The 26,072-nt window shown below is 43.2% G+C and overlaps 1 protein-coding gene across 6 annotated transcripts in view; it reads left to right on the forward strand.

Moving 5' to 3' along the window:
* The window catches only part of LOC124124212 (ribonuclease 3-like), a 50,388-nt gene that overhangs the window by 14,914 nt on the left and 9,402 nt on the right, over window positions 1-26,072 (forward strand). For 5 of the 6 annotated variants that reach the window (XM_048388906.1, XM_048388908.1, XM_048388910.1 and 2 more), the window contains exons 8-24: window positions 799-828; window positions 1,339-1,425; window positions 2,146-2,232; window positions 4,162-4,233; window positions 4,875-5,022; window positions 5,239-5,408; window positions 6,784-6,908; window positions 8,825-8,953; window positions 9,659-9,737; window positions 11,918-12,025; window positions 12,417-12,555; window positions 14,737-14,857; window positions 15,926-16,025; window positions 16,149-16,251; window positions 18,459-18,628; window positions 24,514-24,617; window positions 24,751-24,856. In XM_048388906.1, the coding sequence (XP_048244863.1) occupies window positions 799-828; window positions 1,339-1,425; window positions 2,146-2,232; window positions 4,162-4,233; window positions 4,875-5,022; window positions 5,239-5,408; window positions 6,784-6,908; window positions 8,825-8,953; window positions 9,659-9,737; window positions 11,918-12,025; window positions 12,417-12,555; window positions 14,737-14,857; window positions 15,926-16,025; window positions 16,149-16,251; window positions 18,459-18,628; window positions 24,514-24,617; window positions 24,751-24,856 (1,878 nt within the window). The remainder of the gene's footprint in view (window positions 1-798; window positions 829-1,338; window positions 1,426-2,145; window positions 2,233-4,161; window positions 4,234-4,874; window positions 5,023-5,238; window positions 5,409-6,783; window positions 6,909-8,824; window positions 8,954-9,658; window positions 9,738-11,917; window positions 12,026-12,416; window positions 12,556-14,736; window positions 14,858-15,925; window positions 16,026-16,148; window positions 16,252-18,458; window positions 18,629-24,513; window positions 24,618-24,750; window positions 24,857-26,072) is intronic. The other variant, XM_048388907.1, reaches the window with a different exon arrangement.

The raw sequence follows: 26,072 nt of genomic DNA on the forward strand, positions 1-26,072 counted from the left end.
GCACTATAAATCGGCATCAGTCCGGACTAGTACAAGCAGCCACATACACGTGCATGCACGTCGCTATATAAGTGCAATAATCTTGGACGCGACGTTAAACCCAATTTCACCTCACCTCACCTCACTCATGCTAACTGGTGTTGACCATAAAATGTGCATGTAATATGTTGTTTGTTTGGTTTGTTCTTTAACACCCCACTCAGCAATATTCCAGCCATATGACAGCGGTCTGTAAATAATCATGTCTGGACCAGACAATCCAGTGGTTGATATCATGAGCATCGATCCATTGGATCGATGACATGCATCAACCAAGTCAGCGAGCCTGACCACCTGATCCCGTTAGTCGCCTTTTACGACAAGTATAGTCACCTTTTGCAGCAAGCATGGGTTTCTGAAGACCTATTCTACCCCGGATCTTCACGAATCGCAAGTAATATGTGAAACTGCACACCTAATGAGACAAAAACAGCAAACATTCAACAAATTCAACCAAATCACCTGTCATTTCTTCCTTTTTTTCCCCCACCTACCCAACAAATGTTTCTTATTAAAATTCTCAAAATAAAAAAAATTAGGAATTGTATCTCACTACATTCATCTTCCCAAGGCAAGGGCATTAACTGACTATAAAAGTCCAGTTTCCACCCTTGCCAAACCTGGCTGAAAATCATTATGTTTCATTATGGCTATACTAGCAAGTCTATGGATAGTCCAATCAACATTGCGTAAACAACATGTAGTACCGCCAACTGCGCATCAACAGATATATTGCAATCTTTTCATGTCTTTATCAAGGTGCTCAAGGGATTTGATGCACATCGCGGGGTAAGACTTGTTTTATTACAGTATTGATCTTGATTATCGATCAGATCATCTTGACTGGGCCTCACCATTTTGTTTGAAGGAAATGCAAGTGATATAAATGATCGAATCTGATTGGTCAATAGGGGGACATAGAAGGGACATAACTCTAATAGCCACTGGTGGCGCTACAATCGAGCCTGGAAATTCCAGTCTAGTTTGGCAAGGGTGGAAACTGGACTTTTGTATTCAGTTAACTCCCTTGCCTCAGGAAGATGCTCTACAATTAACAAAGAGTTTAGTTTTGCTTTAGTTTTATCCTAATTTTTCACCTTATTATCATATACGTATGAATTTCTGTGACGTTTCTGTGCTATTGTGTGGTGGACAAAGAGGGAGTAGAGGTGATGACAGATTTAAGTCATGGGGGTAAAGGTTATAAGGTTTCGGCCTAATGGCCGACATGGCAGAACTGTGTGTGTATTGTTGTGCTGAATGAAAGCCGCCATGCTGAGAGATCCATTGCTGTTTCAGATGCTGAAGAAATGTAACATGGAGAGCAACAGCTTGAACATGCTGCATCATTACAGGATCACGATGTCCCCCGCAACCAACTTCCTGGTAAGACTGCCCTGACCCTCGGACTTTTCCCTCGATGGAGGTTTTATGTTTTAAACCAAAACCTTGGAGTAGTGTTTTAACTACATGTCTAACCTAAACCATGACATGCTTGATATGTGTTAGAAAGTTTACCGTAATAATTTGTTGAGTGTCTATATGACGGGAACAGGCCCAAACAGCCACAAGTCAAAACAGCCACTGACACTCTTGTCAAAACGGACACAGACACTCTTGTCAAAACGGACACAGACACTCTTGTCAAAACGGCCACAGACACTCTTGTCAAAACGGCCACAGACACTCTTGTCAAAACGGCCACAGATTCTTGTCAAAACGGCCACGGACACTCTTGTCAAAACACGGACACCCAGTCATGCAGACACATGAAAAAGGGACAAGTTGTTAGTTGTTCAGTACTAGTTTTATTTAAATACTAAAATGCATGACATTTGTGAGAATATTACTGCAGTAAAGACATTGTGCAGTATACAGGTACTACCAAGCAGTACTTTTTATATCAAATTTTTCTTGTCATTGATGTTAAGTTTGGTAGGCTATGAATGAAAGCGTGAGTGGTTGCCGTTAGAAACAGAGATCATGCAGAAGAAAGGTATTATCTATATTGAATAACACCCACAGGATCATCGTTGATACTAAACACGATTAGCCGCCATCATTAATGTTTTATTCCAGCTTCTTATTCTCTTTGATTTCTTTCAGACAAAATGCCTGACTGTGATAGAGTATGACAACCATGAATACATCTTTGAGGGATTCTCGCTGTTTTCTCACCACAAGCTAGAGAATGTGAGTAGAACCGTACATGGATAGAAATGATATTTGGTTTCCAGTGCGTCTTCATTAAGATATTTGGGTTTCCCTTTTTGGAATGGAAGTGTGCCAATAAGGAGAGTGCTTGTCCAGTACGTCTTCATTACGATATTTGGGTTTCCTTTTTTGGAATGGAAGTGTGCCAATAAGGAGAGTGCTTGTCCAGTACGTCTTCATTACGATATTTGGGTTTCCCTTTTTGGAATGGAAGTGTGCCAATAAGGAGAGTACTTATGGTCTATCTTTGAACTTTGTGAATGACATGACCTCGACTCTAAAAGAACCACAAGGGTTTTTGTTAGAGGCAGGATATTTTCACTGCCAAGTGATTGTAATCTTGCAGTTTGACGTCTTCCTTTCATTGAGATTGTAACATCCTATTCAGTTTGAATTGCCCCTTGTTTGGAATTCATTGTGACCGAAAGATTGGATTATTTCTGATTGCGATCTGAGTTTTAAGATGTTGAGTGCCTGGACAGATTATCTTTGCTGTAAGAAACATCACAAAGTATTTATTAAGAGATCTGCATGCTCTTCAGAAAAGGCTGGGACTGCTAACTCTGATAATCAGGTCAAGTGGGGACTGAGTAGGACCCGGGTACCCACAAAACTACCCGGACCCGTGGTTAGTCACGTGATGTATTGTTTGATGACAAAAAGTATCTAAAACTCTATGGTTACACCAAAAGTCACTAATGCTCGCATATCTTTCTGACTAAGCACCCATTCATTGTGACTTTTATATGTTTTGAATAAAGATAAAACTTCAGTCAACTTCGGTGTATGCATGACCAGATCGTTTTATGTGTGTATCAAAATACAATTTGCCAAACTTTACCCAACTGAACAGTTTGTACGTATCTCTTGACACCTACAGTGGGTACCCAGGTAGGGTCGGGTAATACGGGGGTGGGTACCCAGGTAGTAAATTTGGACTTGTCCAAGCCCTACTTCAGATACAGGAAATTAATTTCCACTCTGCCTTCTCCCATTCAGCGCATCCTGGTAACTGGCACCCCAGCCAGTCGACGTGAGGTTTGGGGGTTGAGGTGTTTTTCTCAACTTTTCTCATTATTTTCTCAATTGTCTTATCAAAATGACATTGGGTAAGGACCGCCTCCGTGGTCTTGTGGTAGAGCGTCCGCCCGGAGAGCGGAAGGTCCAGGGTTCGATCCCGGGCCGCGTCATACAAAAAGACGTTAAAAGATTGTACTTGTTGTTACCCTGTCTGGCGCTCGGCATTAAGGGGCTAAAACAAGGACTGGTCAGCTCGGAGTCAGTATACTGTGTCTGAGTGGGGTATTCATGTTAAACTGCGGCATGGTATCTCAGTGAGCTAGCACTATAAATCGGCATCAGTCCGGACTAGTACAATCAGCCACACACACACATACACGTGCATGCACGTCGCTATATAAGTGCAATAATCTTGGACGCGACGTTAAACCCAATTTCACCTCACCTCACCTCACATTGGGTAATATAGAGAATAATCTACTCAAAGCTCAGAGTACAGATTATCTGTCCCTCACTAAATTCACACCATTCATTCACTCACACTTCCTTGTAGGTTGTTAGTTATTCTCTAAATAAGTTCGGGGTGGCCCAGTTGTTTAAGGCACCACGATTCGCTTTGCAGAGTTGCGTCCCTTGAGCATGCCAGAAACCTATGATCGTTGGTTCGAATCTCGGTTTGCCCCAAAGGTGTTTCTAGCTTTGTCAGCACTATACCCATGCTCGTGGGTTTCACCAAAGTGGTAAACATCTGAGACCTGCATCACTTCGGGCTTTCCTCCCACAATAAGCTGACACGCCATAATATTACTGGAATACTGTTTAAAGCGGGTTAAAGCCAACTCACTCACTCACTCAAAGTGTGTTCATGTTGTGTGTTTGATCTTACAGATTCCTTCGTGTAAAGTGATTCGGTTCAACATAGAGTACACGATACACTTCTTCGAGGAACAGATACCGGAGGTGAGGAATACTTGGTCAAGTGTCAATGTTCAACGTTGAACTAATTAGCCAATCCCCCAAAATATATATGTATTTATCTAAATGGGTAAAATACTGAGAGCAGTCGTTTTCTGCGTTCGACAAACCACGAAAATTTAAGATCTTTCAAATCTGTTTGCACAATCTAAGCACCCCTATATCTAATTTTTTAAGCACACCCTGGGCGCTTATTATGTCGAATACGGTATGTCTGTTTCTGGTAATTTGACTGACCCTATTCCTTTTTGTTTTTTTTCACATATTTTTAACTCACATGCTGCAAATTAATATTTTTTCAAAAAAGAAACACCACAAAAAGAATGCCTCGTCTACTTAGGACCCATGCGTGTCATAAGGGGGGACTATGCTTGTCAGGGTCAAGTGGTCAGGCTCGCTGACTTGGTTGGTTTATTGTGTATAGCGTAACCAATCTTGCAGGCCACTGTCACCCTTGTTTAGTCTTAGGCCTTGGGATCCTTGTCTGGAAATACTGGCTTCTGAATTTCAAACCCTAGGAAGAATGAAATAGAAGCTAATATGGTATATTCTTCAAAACCTTGACCTCTGTTGAAACATTGCTTGATGTTAGAATAAACTCTGGAACATGACTTCAATTTCTCCAGAACTTCACTGTGCGCAGCCTGGACTTGTTCAATGACTTCCTGTTCTCTGAGCTGCTGGAGCTGGTGGACATCGACTGGAAGTCTGCAGGCAGCACCGACTCCTGCAACATCTTCCACCTCATGCCCCGATTTGCCCGATCTCTGCCAGGTGAAATCTTACTGTCAGTATGAACAGATAATAACAGCTATATTTGATTAACAATTTAACAGGCCTTTTTTTATCCCCCGGTTTCACCAAAGTGGTAAAAGACCTGCTTCACTTTGGGCTTTCTTCCCACATCAAGCTGACATGTTGTGGTGTATCTGGAGTTCTGTTGTAAGCAGCTGAGGACACTCAGTCACTCTCACACGGGTCTGTCCTCAGATAACGGCAAGGAGCTTCTGTCCATGAACGAGGTGCTGGGCTTCCTACTGCAGAGCTCCAAACCCCTGCTGGAGGAGACGGAACTTGCCCACATCCTCAAGTTCTCCAACCATGAGTGGCAGAACATGGTCGATGAAGTGCGGGGCATGATTGTCACATATCCTGGCAAGGTGAGAGATTGTCACATATCCTGGCAAGGTGAGACTGTCACATATCCTGGCAAGGTGAGAGATTGTCACATATCCTGGCAAGGTGAGACTGTCACATATCCTGGCAAGGTAAGACTGTCACCCACCCTTGCAAGGTGAGAGCTTGTCACATATCCTGGCAAGGTAAGAGATTGTCACATATCCTGGCAAGGTGAGAGACTGTCACATATCCTGGCAAGGTGAGAGACTGTCACATATCCTGGCAAGGTAAGAGCTTGTCACATATCCTGGCAAGGTAAGAGACTGTCACATATCCTGGCAAGGTGAGAGATTGTCACATATCCTGGCAAGGTGAGAGACTGTCACATATCCTGGCAAGGTAAGCTTGTCACATATCCTGGCAAGGTGAGAGCTTGTCACATATCCTGGCAAGGTGAGCTTGTCACGTATCCTGGCAAGGTGAGAGACTGTCACATATCCTGCCAAGCTGAGAGATTGTCACATATCCTGGCAAGGTGAGAGACTGTCACATATCCTGGCAAGGTAAGAGCTTGTCACATATCCTGGCAAGGTAAGAGACTGTCACATATCCTGGCAAGGTGAGAGATTGTCACATATCCTGGCAAGGTGAGAGACTGTCACATATCCTGGCAAGGTAAGCTTGTCACATATCCTGGCAAGGTGAGAGCTTGTCACATATCCTGGCAAGGTGAGCTTGTCACGTATCCTGGCAAGGTGAGAGACTGTCACATATCCTGCCAAGCTGAGAGATTGTCACATATCCTGGCAAGGTGAGAGACTGTCACATATCCTGGCAAGGTAAGAGCTTGTCACATGTCCTGGCAAGGTGACATTGTCACCCATCCTGGCAAGATGAGAGACTGTCACATATCCTGGCAAAGTGAGAGACTGTCACATATCCTGGCAAGGTGAGATTGTCACCCATCCTGGCAAGATGAGAGACTGTCACATATCCTGGCAAAGTGACAGACTGTCACATATCCTGGCAAGGTGAGAGACTCACCAGATGTCTGTTGTGTAATTCCTATTCTTTAATTGACATTATTATGTACTTGTTATAACTGCTGCATAATAAACCGCGTTTGTGTATATATTCAAGTTTATGTTTCCGCTATCCAAAGTGTGCAGTGAGGCCGTGTCATTGTTGATCGTCATTTTAGAGACATAAATGGAAAATTTCATCAATGCAAACAAACACCATCACATTTTGGCCATTTAATTGACGCTCACGTTAATTTCAAGATTTACAGTGTTTGGCCTCCATGATGATCACAACACTTCCTTGGGGAGACTGTTTGGTATGCATAGTGTGACTTATAACACTATGCATTGTCTCAACCAATACTCACCGCTTCTCACGTCCTGTGGTTCACAGAAGCCCAGCTCAATACGTATCGACCAGCTGGACCGGCAGCAGCAGGAGAACGATGTCATCAAGTACCCCCTCATCATCCACTTTGGCGTGAGACCAGCACAGCTCAGCTACGCTGGAGACCCTGCGTAAGTAGGACACGTTGTCTTATGTACCACACAAATGTGTGTCCAGGCCCTGCGTAAGTAGGAGACAGTGTTTTACATGATGCACAAATTTGTGTCCAGGTCCTGTGTAAATAGTAGACAGTCTTTTACATGATGCACAAATGTGTGTCCAGGTCCTGTGTAAATAGTAGACAGTCTTTTACATGATACACAAATGTGTGTCCAGGTCCTGTGTAAATAGAAGACAGTGTTTTTCGTTATGCACAAATTTGTGTCCAGGCCCTGAGTTAGTAGCAGATGGTATTCTATGTAAAGCACAAATGTGTGTCCAGGCCCTGTGTAAATAGTAGACAGTCTTTTACATGATGCACAAATTTGTGTCCAGGTCCTGTGTAAATAGTAGACAGTGTTTTTCGTGATGCACAAATTTGTGTCCAGGTCCTGCGTAAATAGTAGACAGTCTTTTACATGATGCACAAATTTGTGTCCAGGTCCTGTGTAAATAGTAGACAGTCTTTTACATGATGCACAAATGTGTGTCCAGGTCCTGTGTAAATAGAAGACAGTGTTTTTCGTGATGCACAAATGTGTGTCCAGGCCCTGAGTTAGTAGCAGATGGTATTCTATGTAAAGCACAAATGTGTGTCCAGGCCCTGTGTAAATAGTAAACAGTCTTTTACATGATGCACAAATTTGTGTCCAGGTCCTGTGTAAATAGTAGACAGTGTTTTACATGATGCACAAATTTGTGTCCAGGTCCTGCGTAAATAGAAGACAGTGTTTTTCGTGATGCACAAATGTGTGTCTAGGCCCTGAGTTAGTAGCAGATTGTATTCTATGTAAAGCACAAATGTGTGTCCAGGCCCTGTGTAAATAGTAGACAGTCTTTTACATGATGCACAAATTTGTGTCCAGGTCCTGTGTAAATAGTAGACAGTGTTTTTCGTGATGCACAAATTTGTGTCCAGGTCCTGCGTAAATAGTAGACAGTCTTTTACATGATGCACAAATTTGTGTCCAGGTCCTGCGTAAATAGTAGACAGTGTTTTACATGATGCACAAATTTGTGTCCAGGTCCTGCGTAAATAGTAGACAGTGTTTTACATGATGCACAAATTTGTGTCCAGGTCCTGCGTAAATAGAAGACAGTGTTTTTCGTGATGCAAAAATGTGTGTCCAGGTCCTGCGTAAGTAGTAGAGAGGGTTGTACATGATGCACAAATGTGTGTCCAGGCCCTGCGTTAGTAGTAAATTGGGTCTTACGTGGAGCACAAATGTGTGCCCAGTTCACAGAAATATTGAGAATGGACGCAGAAAAAGAATAGGACTACCCAGACCCATGGTTAGTCACGTGATATATTGTATAATGGAGTCACTGCAGACTCAGCATTAGAAATTGTTCTATAGTCCATGCCCAACTGCCTAATAGTTTAAGGTATCATAAGGACCAATAAATATTTGCCATTATTAAATGTTTTGCTATATGTTATCATTATAAGGTGAGTGAGTTGGGTTTAACACTGCTTTAAACAGTATTACAGTTATTTCGCAGCATGTGAGCTTAATGTGGGAGGAAAGCCCGCCGTGATGCAGGTCTCAAACGTTTACCACTTTGGTGAAACCAATGAGTACTGGCATGGTGCTGACAAACCTAGAAACATAGTTGGAGCGAACTGGGTTTCGAACCCACAATCATAGGTTCTGGTGTGCCCAATGGATGCAACTCTGCACAGCGAAGCACGGCGCCTCGGACGACTTGGCCACCCGTGCCCCCTATCATTATGAGGACTAGTGGACTAAAAATGTTTGTTTCTTTGCTGATGACTGTGAGTGTACATTGTAACAAAGTGGGACATTGGCCCAGATTTGAGACTCCTTTGAAATAGGTTGAATATTGCTGGCTGCGAGATAAAACTACATTGCCTCTCTTGCTGCAGCTACCAGAAGGCTTGGAAGCAGTATGTGAAGTACAAGCACCTGCTCAACTCCAAGCCGAAGGTGACGGCGAACGACAAGCTGAAGCTGGAGCTGAAGGTGCAGCAGCTGCAGGAGCTGAGGATGAAGAGGTGAGTCCGGGCTCACTGACGCCTCACGCACAAATAGGGGGTCACGGTGCTTCAACTGACCAGTCTGGTTTGAGAATCACTGAAAAGCATGTGTTACACTGCTTTAACTGACCAATCAGGTTTGAGAATCACTGAAAAGCATGTGTTACACTGCTTTAACTGACCAATCAGGTTTGAGAATCACTGAAAAGCATGTGTTACACTGCTTTAACTGACCAATCAGGTTTGAGAATCACTGAAAAGCATGTTTTACACTGCTTTAACTGACCAATCAGGTTTGAGAATCACAGACAACACTTATCTCATTGCTTCAACTGACCAATCAGGTTTGAGAATCACTGAAAAGCATGTGTTACACTGCTTTAACTGACCAATCAGGTTTGAGAATCACTAATTACACTTGTCTCATTGCTTCAACTGACCAATCAGGTTTGAGAATCCCTGAAAAGTACATGTAATTATATAACATGGCTTTAACTGACCAATTCGCCTTGATAATCACCAAAAGGTGGCCTACAACATGGATCATTACTCACAATATCGATCACTTGATGGTCTGGTTAATACAGGCCAGCGTTGTATAATTGGAATAGTGCTGAGTTTGGCATTAAACCACAAACAAACAATTAAAATAAAAAATCTGTGTAAATATGTGGCTCAGAATTTTTAAGATATTTTATCTTACGCATAATGATTGTTGTCCAGCACAATGAAGCGAGAAGTGACGGTCGAGATCAGCAGCGAGGGGTTCATCAGGACGGGGGTCAGATCTGACATCTGTCAGGTAGGTTGTTAACGGGAAGGAATCAGATCTGACATCTGTCAGGTAGGTTGTTAACGGGAAGGAATCAGATCCGAAATCTGTCAGGTAGGTTGTTAACGGGAAGGAATCAGATCCGATATCTGTCAGGCTGGTTGTTAACGGGAAGGAATCAGATCCGACATCTGTCAGGTAGGTTGTTAACGGGAAGGAATCAGATCCGATATCTGTCAGGTAGGTTGTTAACGGGAAGGAATCAGATCCGATATCTGTCAGGTAGGTTGTTAACGGGAAGGAATCAGATCCGACATCTGTCAGGTAGGTTGTTAACGGGAAAGAATCAGATCCGATATCTGTCAGGCAGGTTGTTAACGGGAAGGAATCAGATCTGACATCTGTCAGGCAGGTTGTTAACGGGAAGGAATCAGATCCGACATCTGTCAGGTAGGTTGTTAACGGGAAGGAATCAGATCCGACATCTGTCAGGTAGGTTGTTAACGGGAAGGAATCAGATCCGACATCTGTCAGGTAGATTGTTAACCGGAAGGAATCAGATCCGACATCTGTCAGGTAGGTTGTTAACGGGAAGGAATCAGATCTGACACCTGTCAGGCAGATTGTTAACGGGAAGGAATCAGATCTGACACCTGTCAGGCAGGTTGTTAACAGAAAGGAATCAGATCCGACATCTGTCAGGCAGATTGTTAACGGGAAGGAATCAGATCTGACATCTGTCAGGTAGGTTGTTGACGGGAAGGAATCAGATCTGACATCTGTCAGATAGGTTGTTAACGGGAAGGAATCAGATCTGACATCTGTCAGGTAGGTTGTTAACGGGAAGGAATCAGATCCGACATCTGTCAGGTAGGTTGTTAACGGGAAGGAATCAGATCTGACATCTGTCAGGTAGGTTGTTAACGGGAAGGAATCAGATCCGATATCTGTCAGGTAGGTTGTTAACGGGAAGGAATCAGATCCGACATCTGTCAGGCAGGTTGTTAACAGGAAGGAATCAGATCTGACATCTGTCAGGTAGGTTGTTAATGGGAAGGAATCAGATCCGATATCTGTCAGGCAGGTTGTTAACGGGAAGGAATCAGATCTGACATCTGTTAGGCAGGTTGTTAACGGGAAGGAATCAGATCTGACATCTGTCAGGTAGGTTGTTAACGGGAAGGAATCAGATCCGATATCTGTAAGGTAGGTTGTTAACGGGAAGGAATCAGATCCGATATCTGTCAGGTAGGTTGTTAACGGGAAGGAATCAGATCCGAAATCTGTCAGGTAGGTTGTTAACGGGAAGGAATCAGATCTGACATCTGTCAGGTAGGTTGTTAACGGGAAGGAATCAGATCCTATATCTGTCAGGTAGGTTGTTAACGGGAAGGAATCAGATCCGACATCTGTCAGGTAGGTTGTTAACGGGAAGGAATCAGATCTGACATCTGTCAGGTAGGTTGTTAACGGGAAGGAATCAGATCTGACATCTGTCAGGTAGGTTGTTAACGGGAAGGAATCAGATCTGACATCTGTCAGGTAGGTTGTTAACGGGAAGGAATCAGATCCGATATCTGTCAGGTAGGTTGTTAACGGGATGGAATAAGATCTGACACCTGTCAGGTAGGTTGTTAACGGGATGGATCAGATCCGACATCTGTCAGGTAGGGTGTTAACGGAATGGAATAAGATCTGTCAGGTAGGTTGTTAAATCGGATCATGCCAAGATTGCTGATATATCCGGATGATTGACTCTTACTGACCTCACAGTAGTTATATTTTGAGCTAATTATCATATGTCCTTAATAATTGTGTGCTATGTCTTGGCAATGGGGCCACGGGTGGCCTAAGGTGCCACTATTTGCTGTGTAGAGTTGCGTCCCTTAGGCATGCTAGTCACGATAGCAATCTGTCTAGACAAAATTGGCTGAGTTTCCCAAATTTTACGGGACGCACCATACCGTTGGGAGTGCTAGGCCGACCTCTCTGGACCTCTTGATCCATAGGACTCTGATATGAACGTTCAGACAATGATAGGACATTCCAGATCATATAGGATAGTAATCCGACTTTTTCACTTTTTATGTCGTAGCGCTGTCTGATCTCAAACGGAAGCCATGTGTGAACCTGGCCTGAACAAACAGGTTTATTACATGCAATATTTCTGACTACTGTGCACAGTGTGAGGTCTCCTTGCTTTGTTTCAGCACGCGATGTTGCTGCCTGTCCTGTTCTGCCACCTGCGATTCCACCGATGTCTGGGAGTCTTGGAGAAGCATCTCCAGTATGACTTCAAGGACAGGGGGCTCCTCCAGGTGAGACTTCGTCTGCTGTAGCATCACCGACGAGGAACTGCAGGTTGTTGGCCGGAGGGAATTAAGTTTGTAGTCCTGAGTCTTGCCGGGGGACTTGAACATTATTGCATGAGGGAAAGATAATATGGATTTCTTAGTTGCAAGTAGTTGCAAATCACAAATCAGCTCGGTGAATCTTTAGCTGGAGCAATGTCACAAAAAACTGTCTGACATCGTGAAAAAATCGTCTGATGATGTCATCTTTGGTTATTTGCGGTGATATATCATATATCCTAAATACAACTATAAATCAAGCCCACCTAAGGCTTTTATTATACATTTGTAATCCTCAGATATATTTATGATATATAAACACGCTTGGCTGATAGTTACTATTTTTTTCCTGTTACAGCTTGCGTTGACCCACACTTCCTACCGCGTGAACTACGGGACCAACCCGGACCACGCCCGCAACTCCCTGGCCAACTGTGGAATGAGACAGGTGGAGTACGGAGACAGGAAGATACACTACGTCCACACCAGGAAGAGAGGTGATATTTTAAGTGAAGCAGTACAGAGAGATTGACTTTATCAAAATTTGTTAAAAATTGTTTATCATCCAAAACTGGCTCCCACAGGAGATATTGCTTGGATGAGATCAAGCGATATCTACACTGTAGATATCGCTGCAATGAAATTGCATCACAATGCTTTGCAGACCATCACTGGTTACGATGACGTCACAATCAAATGACATCACTAATGGCTCTGCTACTGAAGCTGTTAGCAGTACTTTTTACACTTAGACACTGGTAATTACTGTCTACGAATAGAAAAAGTTGGAAGAATGATGTTGGATGATAAATAAAATCTCACCCTCGTGTCTTTGGATATCAAATATATCAACACTGGTTGATAAAAGTGGCAAATATCCTCGGCAAGCCTCAGAATTTTTCCACTTTTATCAACTCGTGTTGATATATTTGATATCAAAAGATACTCGGGTGAGATTCTCTATTTCCTCGGTTCAGATAGAGATGACTGCCTCCATGGCCTAGTGGATAACGTCTGACCAGAATGAGGAAGGTTGGTGGTTTTACCCCCAGCCACATCATACCAAAAGATGTTAAAAGATGGTACTTGTTGTTACCCTGCCTGGTGCTTGGCGTTAAGGGGCTAAAGCAAGGACCAGTCGGCTCAGAGTCAGTATACTATGTCTGAGTTGGGTATTCATGTTAAACTGTTAAACTGAAGATTAGTATCTTGGGGGGCTAGCACTGTAAAACCGGCCTTTGTCTGGACTACTACAAGCAGCCACACACACTCACACATACACACACACTCACTCACTCATGCACTCGCACGCGCACACACACACCGACTCACTCATGCACTCGCACACACACACAGACACTCACTCATGCACTCGCATGCATGCACACACACACTCACTAATGTACTCACACACACACACACGGACTCACTCATGCACTCGCACGCATAGGCACACATATGCACTCATGCACTCACACACACACACACGGACTCACTCATGCACTCGCATGCATGCACACACACACTTACTAATGCACTCACACACACACACGGACTCACTCATGCACTCGCTCACACTCACTCATGCACTCGCACACGCACTCACTCATGCACTCGCACACACACACACTCACTCATGCACTCGCATGCATGCACACACACACTTACTAATGTACTCACACACACACACACACACACTCACTCATGCACTCGCATGCATGCACACACACACTTACTAATGCACTCACACACACACACGGACTCACTCATGCACTCGCTCACACACACTCATGCACTCGCACACGCACTCACTCATGCACTCGCACACACACACACTCACTCATGCACTCGCATGCATGCTCACACACTCACTAATGTACTCACACACACACACACACGGACTCACTCATGCACTCGCACGCATAGGCACACATATGCACTCATGCACTCACACACACACACACGGACTCACTCATGCACTCGCTCACACACACTCATGCACTCGCACACACACTCACTCATGCACTCGCACACACACACACACACACTCATGCACTCGCATGCATGCACACACACACACTTACTAATGCACTCGCACACACACACTCATGCACTCACACACACACTCACTCGCTCGCTCGCACCCATGCACACACACACACTCACACTCACTCACACTCACTCATGCACTAGCATGCACGCACACACACACTCATGCACTCGCACACACACACACGGACTCCTTAATGCCCTCGCTCACACACACACACTCACTCACGCACACATACACACACACTCACACTCACTCATGCACTAGCACGCACGCACACACACACACTCACTCATGCACTAGCATGCACACTCACACTCATGCACTAGCACTCACGCACGCTCACATGCATGCACACACACACACGCACTCGCACACACACAGACACACACACACACACACACACACACACATACAGACACACACACAGACTATGCTTGTCGTAAGAGGCCACTAACTGGATCGGGTGGTCAGGCTCGCTGACTTGGTTGATGCATGTCATCGTATCCCAATTGCGTGGATCACTGTCATATAGCTGGAATATTGTTGAGTGTGGCGTTAAACAACAAACAAACAAAAGCCTACTGTAAAGGGTGCAATGCTTGTTTACTCCTTTGTCTGTTTCCAGGAATCAACATCCTGATCGACATCATGTCCCGCATGGGCAACAAGCAGGAGTCCATGTCCATGATCCCACACAATGAGAGGCTGGAGTTCCTCGGAGATGCCGTCGTCGAGTTCTTGTCCAGGTCAGTCTGGAGATACTTCTCAGGTCTGGCTTGTGCAGTGAGTCATTATACCCATATGGAGGGATTGCTGCTCACAACATCAACCACTGGTCTGAAGAAACACTGGCAGACTGTTGTCCTGTGTGATCGTGGCAAATGGGGTAGATGTTCGGCAAGCTTGTCCAGGCTTTTGTCCCTCCCAGCATGTAGCATGTGGTGTTGCCTCAGACACATGACTTGGTTTAAGTTATGCCTCTCTTAACTCAGCAGTGAATGGGTACCCGGTAGGTTGAGATACAAGGTAATGTGAATAAAAGCTTCTACAGCCTTAAAAGGCAGGTAGTGTTGTATACTCCCCAGGGAGATGAGAATGGTGAATGCTATGATATTTTGAGACACTGCGATGATATTGCTAAGACATTGCGATGATATTGCTGAGACAATGCAATGATATTGCTGAGACAATGCAATGATATTGCTAAGACATTGCGATGATATTGCTGAGACAATGCAATGATATTGCTAAGACATTGCGATGATATTGTTGAGACATTGCGATGATATTGCTAAGACATTGCGATGATATTGCTGAGACAATGCGATGATATTGCTGAGACAATGCGATGATATTGCTGAGACATTGCGATGATATTGCTGAGACATTGCGATGATATTGCTAAGACTTTGCGATGATATTGCTGAGACATTGCGATGATATTACTTACATATTGACAAGGGAGTACAAAGAAAATGCTATGAAATTGTTATAATAGTGAGGGCGCATGGGTGGCCCAGTCGTCGAAGGCGCCGTGATTCGCTGTGCAGTGCTGCGTCCCTTGGGCACGCCAGAAACCTATGATTGTGAGTTCGAATCCCGGTTCGCCCCAATTATGTTTCTAGGTTTGTCAGTACCATACCCGTGCTCGTGGGTTTCGTGGAAAACGTCTGAGACCTGCATCACTTCGGGCTAACCTAATATAAGAACCTAACATGGGACACATAAAACCCTGTGTACCCATCGTGATCCTGCTATAACTTATGTCCCCAGTCCTCCAGTTTTATTGCAATGCATTTTCGTGACTGTTTCAGTGTGCACCTGTTTTACATGTTTCCCTGGCTCGAGGAGGGAGGCTTGTCAACTTATAGAACAGCCATTGTTCAGAATCAACATCTGGCTGTTCTAGCAAAGGTAATTGCTTTTTGTCATGCTCAAATCACAATGTTCTTGGAACAAAACAGATGCTAACACACAAAAAGGTTTTCTTAAGTATTTAAGTGATGTTGCTCATGATGTCCACCACTGGTTTGACAGAAACTCCACCTACAAGACTTCATGCTGTATGCCCACGGACCAGACCTGTGTCACGAGTCCGATCTCCGCCACGCGATGGCCAACTGCTTCGAGGCACTCATGGGTAGGTGCATCTGCTACTCATGCGAATGTGATTTCGAATCATGCAACCTCAAAAACTTGAACACGGGGTATTCCGAACGAATGTTACGGGCTTAATGACTGAATCCATACGATCTAGACCATCTATTAGCCATTCCAGAATGTTTTTTGTTCAGGTTTCAAATTTTGGATCGAGAATTTGTCAAAATACATTTCGAAAGCGTAATCGCAAATTTGAATCAGTGTCGTAAAGCATGAGAAAGCTGTCTCTGAGTGGCCAGTGTCAACTTCTTGTCAGTCATTCCATTGGTCGGTCAAAGTTTGCGAAAAGGTCGGTCTGACGTGACCCGTAATGGGATGTCCTCAGATCTTTGTTCAGCCTTAGCAAGAACTAAGATCTGATTTTGATGAGTTTGAGTTTCCATCCTTGCTGAACTAGGCTTGAATTTTGTGAGTCAATCATAACACCATCAGTGGCTATTACGAGTTATGTGCCATCTATGTCCCTCATTGAACAATCAGATTCCACCTCCCGTATAACTTGCATTTGCTTCAAACAAAATGGCAGCGCCCAGTGACGATGATCTGATCAATAATGTATATTGAAATAAAACGGGTCTTACTTCTCAAAGTGCATAAAATCACATGACGCTAAGTTGATGGTACACATGCTTGGCACATCCGTCAATTTACAAATTTGATGTTGATTTTATTACACGATTTTGATTGGACTTGGACTGCTGCATCTGGGAAAGAAGCCAGAGGCGTGTTCAGGATGGTGAGCGACCCCACAAGAGTACTGCAAGGCAATATGATGTCTTTCTGAACAGGAGGTGCATGCTCGCTCTCTCGCAGCAATGCATCAGCCGTGTTCAACACTGCGCTCAAGTAATGTCGCGAGCGCCCTCCCTCCCTCCTGAACACGCCTCAGGTGAAACATTCTGCTTAGCATGGAGCATACTCATTTTCACTAATTTTTATCCTCCCGGCATATAATGAAGGGGGATGTAAGCGATCAGCCAGTCTGTCTCTCCGTCTGTAATCATTTCCTTTTCTGGGGCAGAATTCGAAAACAATTCAGTGTATTTGATCGAAACTTAGCAAATCTATCAGTCACATTCTGAAGTTGTGCCTTTTGCTATATAGGAATTTAAGAAAAAAGATTTTTACGTTTCCATGGCAACAGGTAGGACTTACGGTCTATAAGGGTGGTGTTCATTTCCGGAGCGTAACTCAAAAACTGTTAAATACTTTCTTACAAAACTTTGCATGTCTACCAGGCACATATTGAACTGGTGCCTTTTGCTATTTAGGAATTTTAAAAAAAATAAAAAATTATTTTACGTTTCCATGGCAACAAGTTGGACTTAGGTTCTATAGGGTAGAGTTCGTTTCCGGAGCATAACTCAAAACCCATTCAAAACTTTCTAACAAAACTTTGCATGTCTATCAGACTCATGCTGAACTGGTGCCTTTTGCTATTTAGGAATTTTTTTTAATTTTATTTTTTACGTTTCCATGGCAACAAGTTAGATTTAAGTTTTAATATAGGGTGGATTCACTAATGGAGTATAACAAATAAAGCGTTAAATGTTTCCTTGCCAAACATTGCATGTCTATATATAAAGCACATACTGAACTGGTGCCATTTGATATTAAGGAGTTTTAGAAAAAATTATTTTAGAATTTCCATTGCAGCTATTTTGACATGAGCTAAGAGAAATGTTGGTTCAGTTACCTGGTTTAGGACGATAACGTGTTAAAATGGGCGGGGGATATAGATGACTTTGTTGACTATACGCTTGTTTAGTTATTGTTTCTTGTAATTTGTCATTTGTTTGCTTAAAAAAAACACACAGAAACACACTTGTTTTACTTTCCATTTCATATGGGTGCGACCATGGTAGATCTTTTGTGGGTGGACAATGTATGCTTCTTCAAGAACATTCAACTCTTGACTCATTACATACAGAATTGCACATTTACTTGTGGTTACTTTACAGACAGCTGCCGGGGACATCTTTCATCAGCTGCAGACATCTTTCTGATGACTTTTGTTTCTAATGTTTACCTACTGTTCACCAATGTTCATCAATGTTCACCTATTGTTCACCTACAGTTCACCAATGTTCACCTACTATTCATATACTGTTCGCCTAATGTTCACTAATGTTCTATCCCATTGAACAGTTGATGAAATTGTCTGCATGACGTCTTCTATACTGACAGGGGCGCTGTTCATAGATGGAGGTATTGAGCTTGCTGACCAGATCTTTGCACGCACCCTGTTTGAGGAGGAGCACCTGCTGAGTGTCTGGAATGACCTCCCCTTGCACCCACTCCAGGAGGAGGAGCCGAATGGTGACAGACACTGGATTGAATCCAGCTTCGTCCTACAGGTGAGGATCCTCTAGAGATTCCAGGGTAGAATTGGTCTGGTCCTACAGGTGAGGATCTTCTGGGGATTCCAGGGTAGAATTCATCCCGTCCTACAGGTGAGGATCTTCTGGGGATTCCAGGGTAGAATTGGTCTGGTCCTACAGGTGAGGATCTTCTGGGGATTCCAGGGTAGAATTCATCCCGTCCTACAGGTGAGGATCTTCTGGGGATTCCAGGGTAGAATTGGTCTCGTCCTACAGGTGAGGATCTTCTGTGTATTCCAGGGTAGAATTGGTCTGGTCCTACAGGTGAGGATCTTCTGGGGATTCCAGGGTAGAATTGGTCTGGTCCTACAGGTGAGGATCTTCTGGGGATTCCAGGGTAGAATTGGTCTCGTCCTACAGGTGAGGATCTTCTGGGGATTCCAGGGTAGAATTCATCCCGTCCTACAGGTGAGGATCTTCTGGGGATTCCAGGGTAGAATTGGTCTCGTCCTACAGGTGAGGATCTTCTGGGGATTCCAGGGTAGAATTGGTCTCGTCCTACAGGTGAGGATCATTTGGGGATTCCAGGGTAGAATTGGTCTCGTCCTACAGGTGAGGATCATTTGGGGATTCCAGGGTAGAATTGGTCTGGTCTTACAGGTGAGGATCATTTGGGGATTCCAGGGTAGAATTCGTCTGGTCCTACAGGTGAGGATCTTCTGTGTATTCCAGGGTAGAATTGGTCTGGTCTTACAGGTGAGGATCATTTGGGGATTCCAGGGTAGAATTGGTCCCGTCCGACAGGTGAGGATCTTCTGGGGATTCCAGGGTAGAATTGGTCTGGTCCTACAGGTGAGGATCCTCTAGGGATTCCAGGGTAAAATTGGTCCCCGGCCACCTAAGCTGGCCGTTTGAGGTTAGTTAATGGATTGGATGGAGATGCCAAATGACACCTCCTACCCAGAGTTCCATGCAGCAATCATAACACCTCTGTCACAGGCCAGCGCCATATGTCGATTCGTCATATCCAGTCCATTCAAGATATTGCATTTGTTTTTAATCTGTTTCACTTTGTTACGAGTCTACACGTTTAGATAAACATGTCATAGAACGGTTAACTTTTATTGAGAAATACCCTAAGACATGAAAAACTATTTCCATTTGCATAGTTATCCATTGTTTACATTGGTTGTACGGCTCCACATGCTGTCATGAAGCCCTACGGAGAACTAGCGATAGGGTCAGTGTGATGTGTAAATGTGTATTGTCATGCAACTCACTGTCGCAGTTGTAGGAGCATATCTATAAGATTACTCAAAACAGTATCTCAAGAGCTTGAAGGGTTGCATTAGCCCAGTCTGTTCTGATTTCAGAATAAGTGTGTTTGTTTACAAAAAAGAGAAAAGTCCAGTCACATAATATGCAAATTAGCCTGTGGCGGCGGTGTTATGCTGAGTCACCACTGAGACTGGGACTTGGTTGATTGCATTGTGTGGATTGTTGCTCTTAACATCAGTCACTGGACTGTCAGGCCAAGGCTCAATTATATACAGGCCACTGTCTGACAGAGAGAATATTGCTGCTGAAAAGAAAACACAAGGAAAGAAATGTTTTTTCTTATCTAGAAAATGTGAAATGAACCATTAGGATACATCGTTCCGTTATGTTGTTATCAGGGTACATGCCTTCTACTGTAGTGACAAGGGAGCACAGGTTTCTGTTAGTCTCTTGTTGTGTCCCTTGTTCATGCATGGATCTGCTGATTATGGGTTTGAATCCAAGATTTGTCCTGATTTTGAGATTTGCTTTGAAATACTGTTCAGGACTGCATCAAACTCACTCTAACGCTGATCTATCATGTAATTGTTCCGGACTGCATCAAACTCACTCTAACGCTGATCCATCATGTAATTGTTAAGGACTGCATCAAACTCACTCTAACGCTGATCCATCATGTAATTGTTCCGGACTGCATCAAACTCACTCTAACGCTGATCCATCATGTAATTGTTCCGGACTGCATCAAACTCACTCTAACGCTGATCCATCATGTAATTGTTCAGGACTGCATTCAACTCACTCTAATGCTGATCCATCATGGAATTGTTCAGGACTGCATTAAACTCACTCTAACGCTGATCCATCATGTAATTGTTCCGGACTGCATCAAACTCACTCTAACGCTGATCCATCATGTAATTGTTCAGGACTGCATCAAACTCACTCTAACGCTGATCCATCATGTAATTGTTCAGGACTGCATTAAACTCACTCTAATGCTGATCCATCATGTAATTGTTCCGGACTGCATCAAACTCACTCTATCGCTGATCCATCATGGAATTGTTCAGGACTGCATTAAACTCACTCTAATGCTGATCCATCATGGAATTGTTCCGGACTGCATTAAACTCACTCTATCGCTTATCCATCATGGAATTGTTCAGGACTGCATTAAACTCACTCTATCGCTGATCCATCATGGAATTGTTCCGGACTGCATCAAACTCACTCTAATGCTGATCCATCATGTAATTGTTCAGGACTGGATCAAACTCACTCTAACACTGATCCATCATGTAATTGTTCCGGACTGCATCAAACTCACTCTAACGCTGATCCATCATGTAATTGTTCCGGACTGCATCAAACTCACTCTAACGCTGATCCATCATGTAATTGTTCAGGACTGCATCAAACTCACTCAAACGCTGATCCATCATGTAATTGTTCAGGACTGCATTAAACTCACTCTAACGCTGATCCATCATGTAATTGTTCCGGACTGCATCAAACTTACTCTAATGCTGATCCATCATGTAATTGTTCAGGACTGCATCAAACTCACTCAAACGCTGATCCATCATGTAATTGTTCCGGACTGCATCAAACTCACTCTAACGCTGATCCATCATGTAATTGTTCAGGACTGCATCAAACTCACTCTTAACGCTGATCCATCATGTAATTGTTCAGGACTGCATCAAACTCACTCTAATGCTGATCCATCATGTAATTGTTCAGGACTGCATCAAACTCACTCTAACGCTGATCCATCATGTAATTGTTCAGGACTGCATCAAACTCACTCTAACGCTGATCCATCATGTAATTGTTCCGGACTGCATCAAACTCACTCTAACGCTGATCCATCATGTAATTGTTAGGACTGCATCAAACTCACTCTAACGCTGATCCATCATGTAATTGTTCAGGACTGCATCAAACTCACTCTAACGCTGATCCATCATGTAATTGTTCCGGACTGCATCAAACTCACTCTAACGCTGATCCATCATGTAATTGTTCCGGACTGCATCAAACTCACTCTAACGCTGATCCATCATGTAATTGTTCAGGACTGCATCAAACTCACTCTAATGCTGATCCATCATGTAATTGTTCCGGACTGCATCAAACTCACTCTATCGCTGATCCATCATGTAATTGTTCCGGACTGCATCAAACTCACTCTAACGCTGATCCATCATGTAATTGTTCCGGACTGCATCAAACTCACTCTAATGCTGATCCATCATGTAATTGTTCCGGACTGCATCAAACTCACTCTATCGCTGATCTATCATGTAATTGTTCCGGACTGCATCAAACTCACTCTAACGCTGATCCATCATGTAATTGTTCCGGACTGCATCAAACTCACTCTAACACTGATCCATCATGTAATTGTTCAGGACTGCATCAAACTCACTCTAACGCTGATCCATCATGTAATTGTTCCGGACTGCATCAAACTCACTCTATCACTGATCTATCATGTAATTGTTCAGGACTGCATCAAACTCACTCCAACGCTGATCCATCATGTAATTGTTCCGGACTGCATTAAACTCACTCTAACGCTGATCCATCATGTAATTGTTCAGGACTGCATCAAACTCACTCTAACGCTGATCCATCATGTAATTGTTCCGGACTGCATCAAACTCACTCTAACGCTGATCCATCATGTAATTGTTCCGGACTGCATCAAACTCACTCTATCGCTGATCCATCATGTAATTGTTCAGGACTGCATCAAACTCACTCTAATGCTGATCCATCATGTAATTGTTCCGGACTGCATCAAACTCACTCTAATGCTGATCCATCATGTAATTGTTCCGGACTGCATTAAAGTCTCTCTAACGCTGATCCATCATGTAATTGTTCAGGACTGCATTAAACTCACTCTTAACGCTGATCCATCAGGTAATTGTTCAGGACTGCATCAAACATACTCTAACGCTGATCCATCATGTAATTGTTCAGGACTGCATCAAACTCACTCTAATGCTGATCCATCATGTAATTGTTCCGGACTGCATTAAACTCACTCTAACGCTGATCCATCATGTAATTGTTCAGGACTGCATCATCAAACTCACTCTAATGCTGATCCATCATGTAATTGTTCAGGACTGCATTAAACTCACTCTAACGCTGATCCATCATGTAATTGTTCCGGAATGCGTCAAACTCACTCTAACGCTGATCCATCATGTAATTGTTCCGGACTGCATCAAACTCACTCGAACGCTGATCCATCATGTAATTGTTCCGGAATGCGTCAAACTCACTCTAATGCTGATCCATCATGTAATTGTTCAGGACTGCATCAAACTCACTCTAACGCTGATCCATCATGTAATTGTTCAGGACTGCATCAAACTCACTCTAACACTGATCCATCATGTAATTGTTCCGGACTGCATTAAACTCACTCTAACGCTGATCCATCATGTAATTGTTCAGGACTGCATCAAACTCACTCCAACGCTGATCCATCATGTAATTGTTCAGGACTGCATTAAACTCACTCTAACGCTGATCCATCATGTAATTGTTCAGGACTGCATCAAACTCACTCTAATGCTGATCCATCATGTAATTGTTCCGGACTGCATCAAACTCACTCTAACGCTGATCCATCATGTAATTGTTCAGGACTGCATTAAACTCACTCTAACGCTGATCCATCATGTAATTGTTCAGGACTGCATCAAACTCACTCTAACGCTGATCCATCATGTAATTGTTCCGGACTGCATCAAACTCACTCTAACGCTGATCCATCATGTAATTGTTCAGGACTGCATCAAACTCACTCTAACGCTGATCCATCATGTAATTGTTCAGGACTGCATCAAACTCACTCTAACGCTGATCCATCATGTAATTGTTCAGGACTGCATTAAACTCACTCTAACGCTGATCCATCATGTAATTGTTCAGGACTGCATCAAACTCACTCTAACGCTGATCCATCATGTAATTGTTCAGGACTGCATCAAACTCACTCGAACGCTGATCCATCATGTAATTGTTCCGGAATGCGTCAAACTCACTCTAATGCTGATCCATCATGTAATTGTTCAGGACTGCATCAAACTCACTCTAACGCTGATCCATCATGTAATTGTTCAGGACTGCATCAAACTCACTCTAACACTGATCCATCATGTAATTGTTCCGGACTGCATTAAACTCACTCTAACGCTGATCCATCATGTAATTGTTCAGGACTGCATCAAACTCACTCTAACGCTGATCCATCATGTAATTGTTCCGGACTGCATCAAACTCACTCTAACACTGATCCATCAGGTAATTGTTCAGGACTGCATCAAACTCACTCTAATGCTGATCCATCATGTAATTGTTCCGGACTGCATTAAACTCACTCTAATGCTGATCCATCATGTAATTGTTCAGGACTGCATCAAACTCACTCTAACGCTGATCCATCATGTAATTGTTCAGGACTGCATCAAACTCACTCTAACACTGATCCATCAGGTAATTGTTCAGGACTGCATCAAACTCACTCTAATGCTGATCCATCATGTAATTGTTCAGGACTGCATTAAACTCACTCTAACGCTGATCCATCACATGAATGCAGTATTGTCTGTATTCAGAAACTCCTGACGTTTGAAGAGTCCATTGGAGTGAACTATACCCACATTCGTCTCCTGGCCAAGGCTTTCACTCTGAGGAACGTGGGCTACAACCTGCTGACACTGTAAGTTGACCGTACCCCACCCGCTATGATAAAGGCGACGTTTTCGTTATAGATCCTTATTCCGTTGTCAAGCAAGACTGTCAACTTCTTAGTCATGCCTATCAAACAATTGACTGTGTTTGTTCTCTGACAGTGGTCACAACCAGAGACTTGAGTTTCTAGGAGACACGGTCCTGCAGCTGGTCGCATCGGAGTACCTGTTCCGGCACTTCCCCGAACATCATGAAGGTCATCTCTCGGTACGTCAAACCCTAACATGAACTGGAAATAATGATGATGATGATGATAATGATAATAATGATAATGATAATGATGATGATGATAATAATGATGATGATGATGATGATGACAATAATGATGATAATAATGATTATAATGATGATGATGACAATAATGATAATGATGATGAAAATAATGATGATGATGATAATTATGACAATAATGATGATGATAATGATGATTATAATGATGATGATGCCAATAATGATAATGATGATAATAATAATAATGATGACTACACTAATTCACCATATGTAGATATATACAACAGAGAGGGGACAGTGAGATAGTAAAAATATACGCATTCAGTTGTAGCGTTCAAAAAGGTATGTTTTGAGTCCAGACATAAGCACAGTGTGATACTAGATGCACTTTTGAGGCTGAAGGGAAGGGAGTTCCAGAGAGAGGCACCAGCATGAGTGAAGGATCGAGCACCGAAGGACTTGAGTCTGTATTTTGATAGAGACAGAAGTTGGTCATTTGATCGGAGATTTGTGGTAGATTTGTACATGCAGGCTGGCAGCAAGACACTAGGAATCATTGTCAGAGAGCCTCAGGGAGTTATTGTTTTTTGTCAATCTGCCATTGTTTATCATGTGTTTATGTTATTGTTGTTTAATAAGTTTGACAACAGTGTGTTATTGTGCCAGCGTTAGAAACTGCCACTGGTCATATCGTCCTTGCCAAACTGCCCAATAGTTGAAGTATCGTAAGGACAAGTAGTAATTTGCCGTTTTTAAGGGTTTTGCTACATGTTATTATCAGGACTAGTTGACTTAATCTAAGGCTCTTGTGATATTTGATAACATTACTACGCTGATTTGGGGGAAACTTAACTGCTCTTATGCAACATAGATTTTTGGTTGTTTTGGGGATATAGCCATGATATGAACCTGTTCGCTGCATTTCCTAATTTGCCAAAGGTATATCATATATGTCTTTAGTTTCCTACATAACAACCCCTTCATCTTCCTGAGGTAAGGGAGTTAACCAACTACAAAAGTCCAGTTTCCACCCTGGCTGAACTATGCTGGAATTTCGTGGCCGCCTATTGACTATTCAGATATAAACTCTCATATCACTTGCATTTGCTTTAAACAAAATGGGGCGGTCGGGTAGCCTAGTGGTTAAAGCGTTCGCTCGTCACGCCGAAGACCCGGGTTCGATTCCCAACAT

The sequence above is a fragment of the Haliotis rufescens genome, unplaced genomic scaffold, assembly GCF_023055435.1.
Source record: "Haliotis rufescens isolate VD_foot unplaced genomic scaffold, xgHalRufe1.0.p SCAF_8, whole genome shotgun sequence".
Lineage (NCBI taxonomy): Eukaryota > Metazoa > Mollusca > Gastropoda > Lepetellida > Haliotidae > Haliotis > Haliotis rufescens.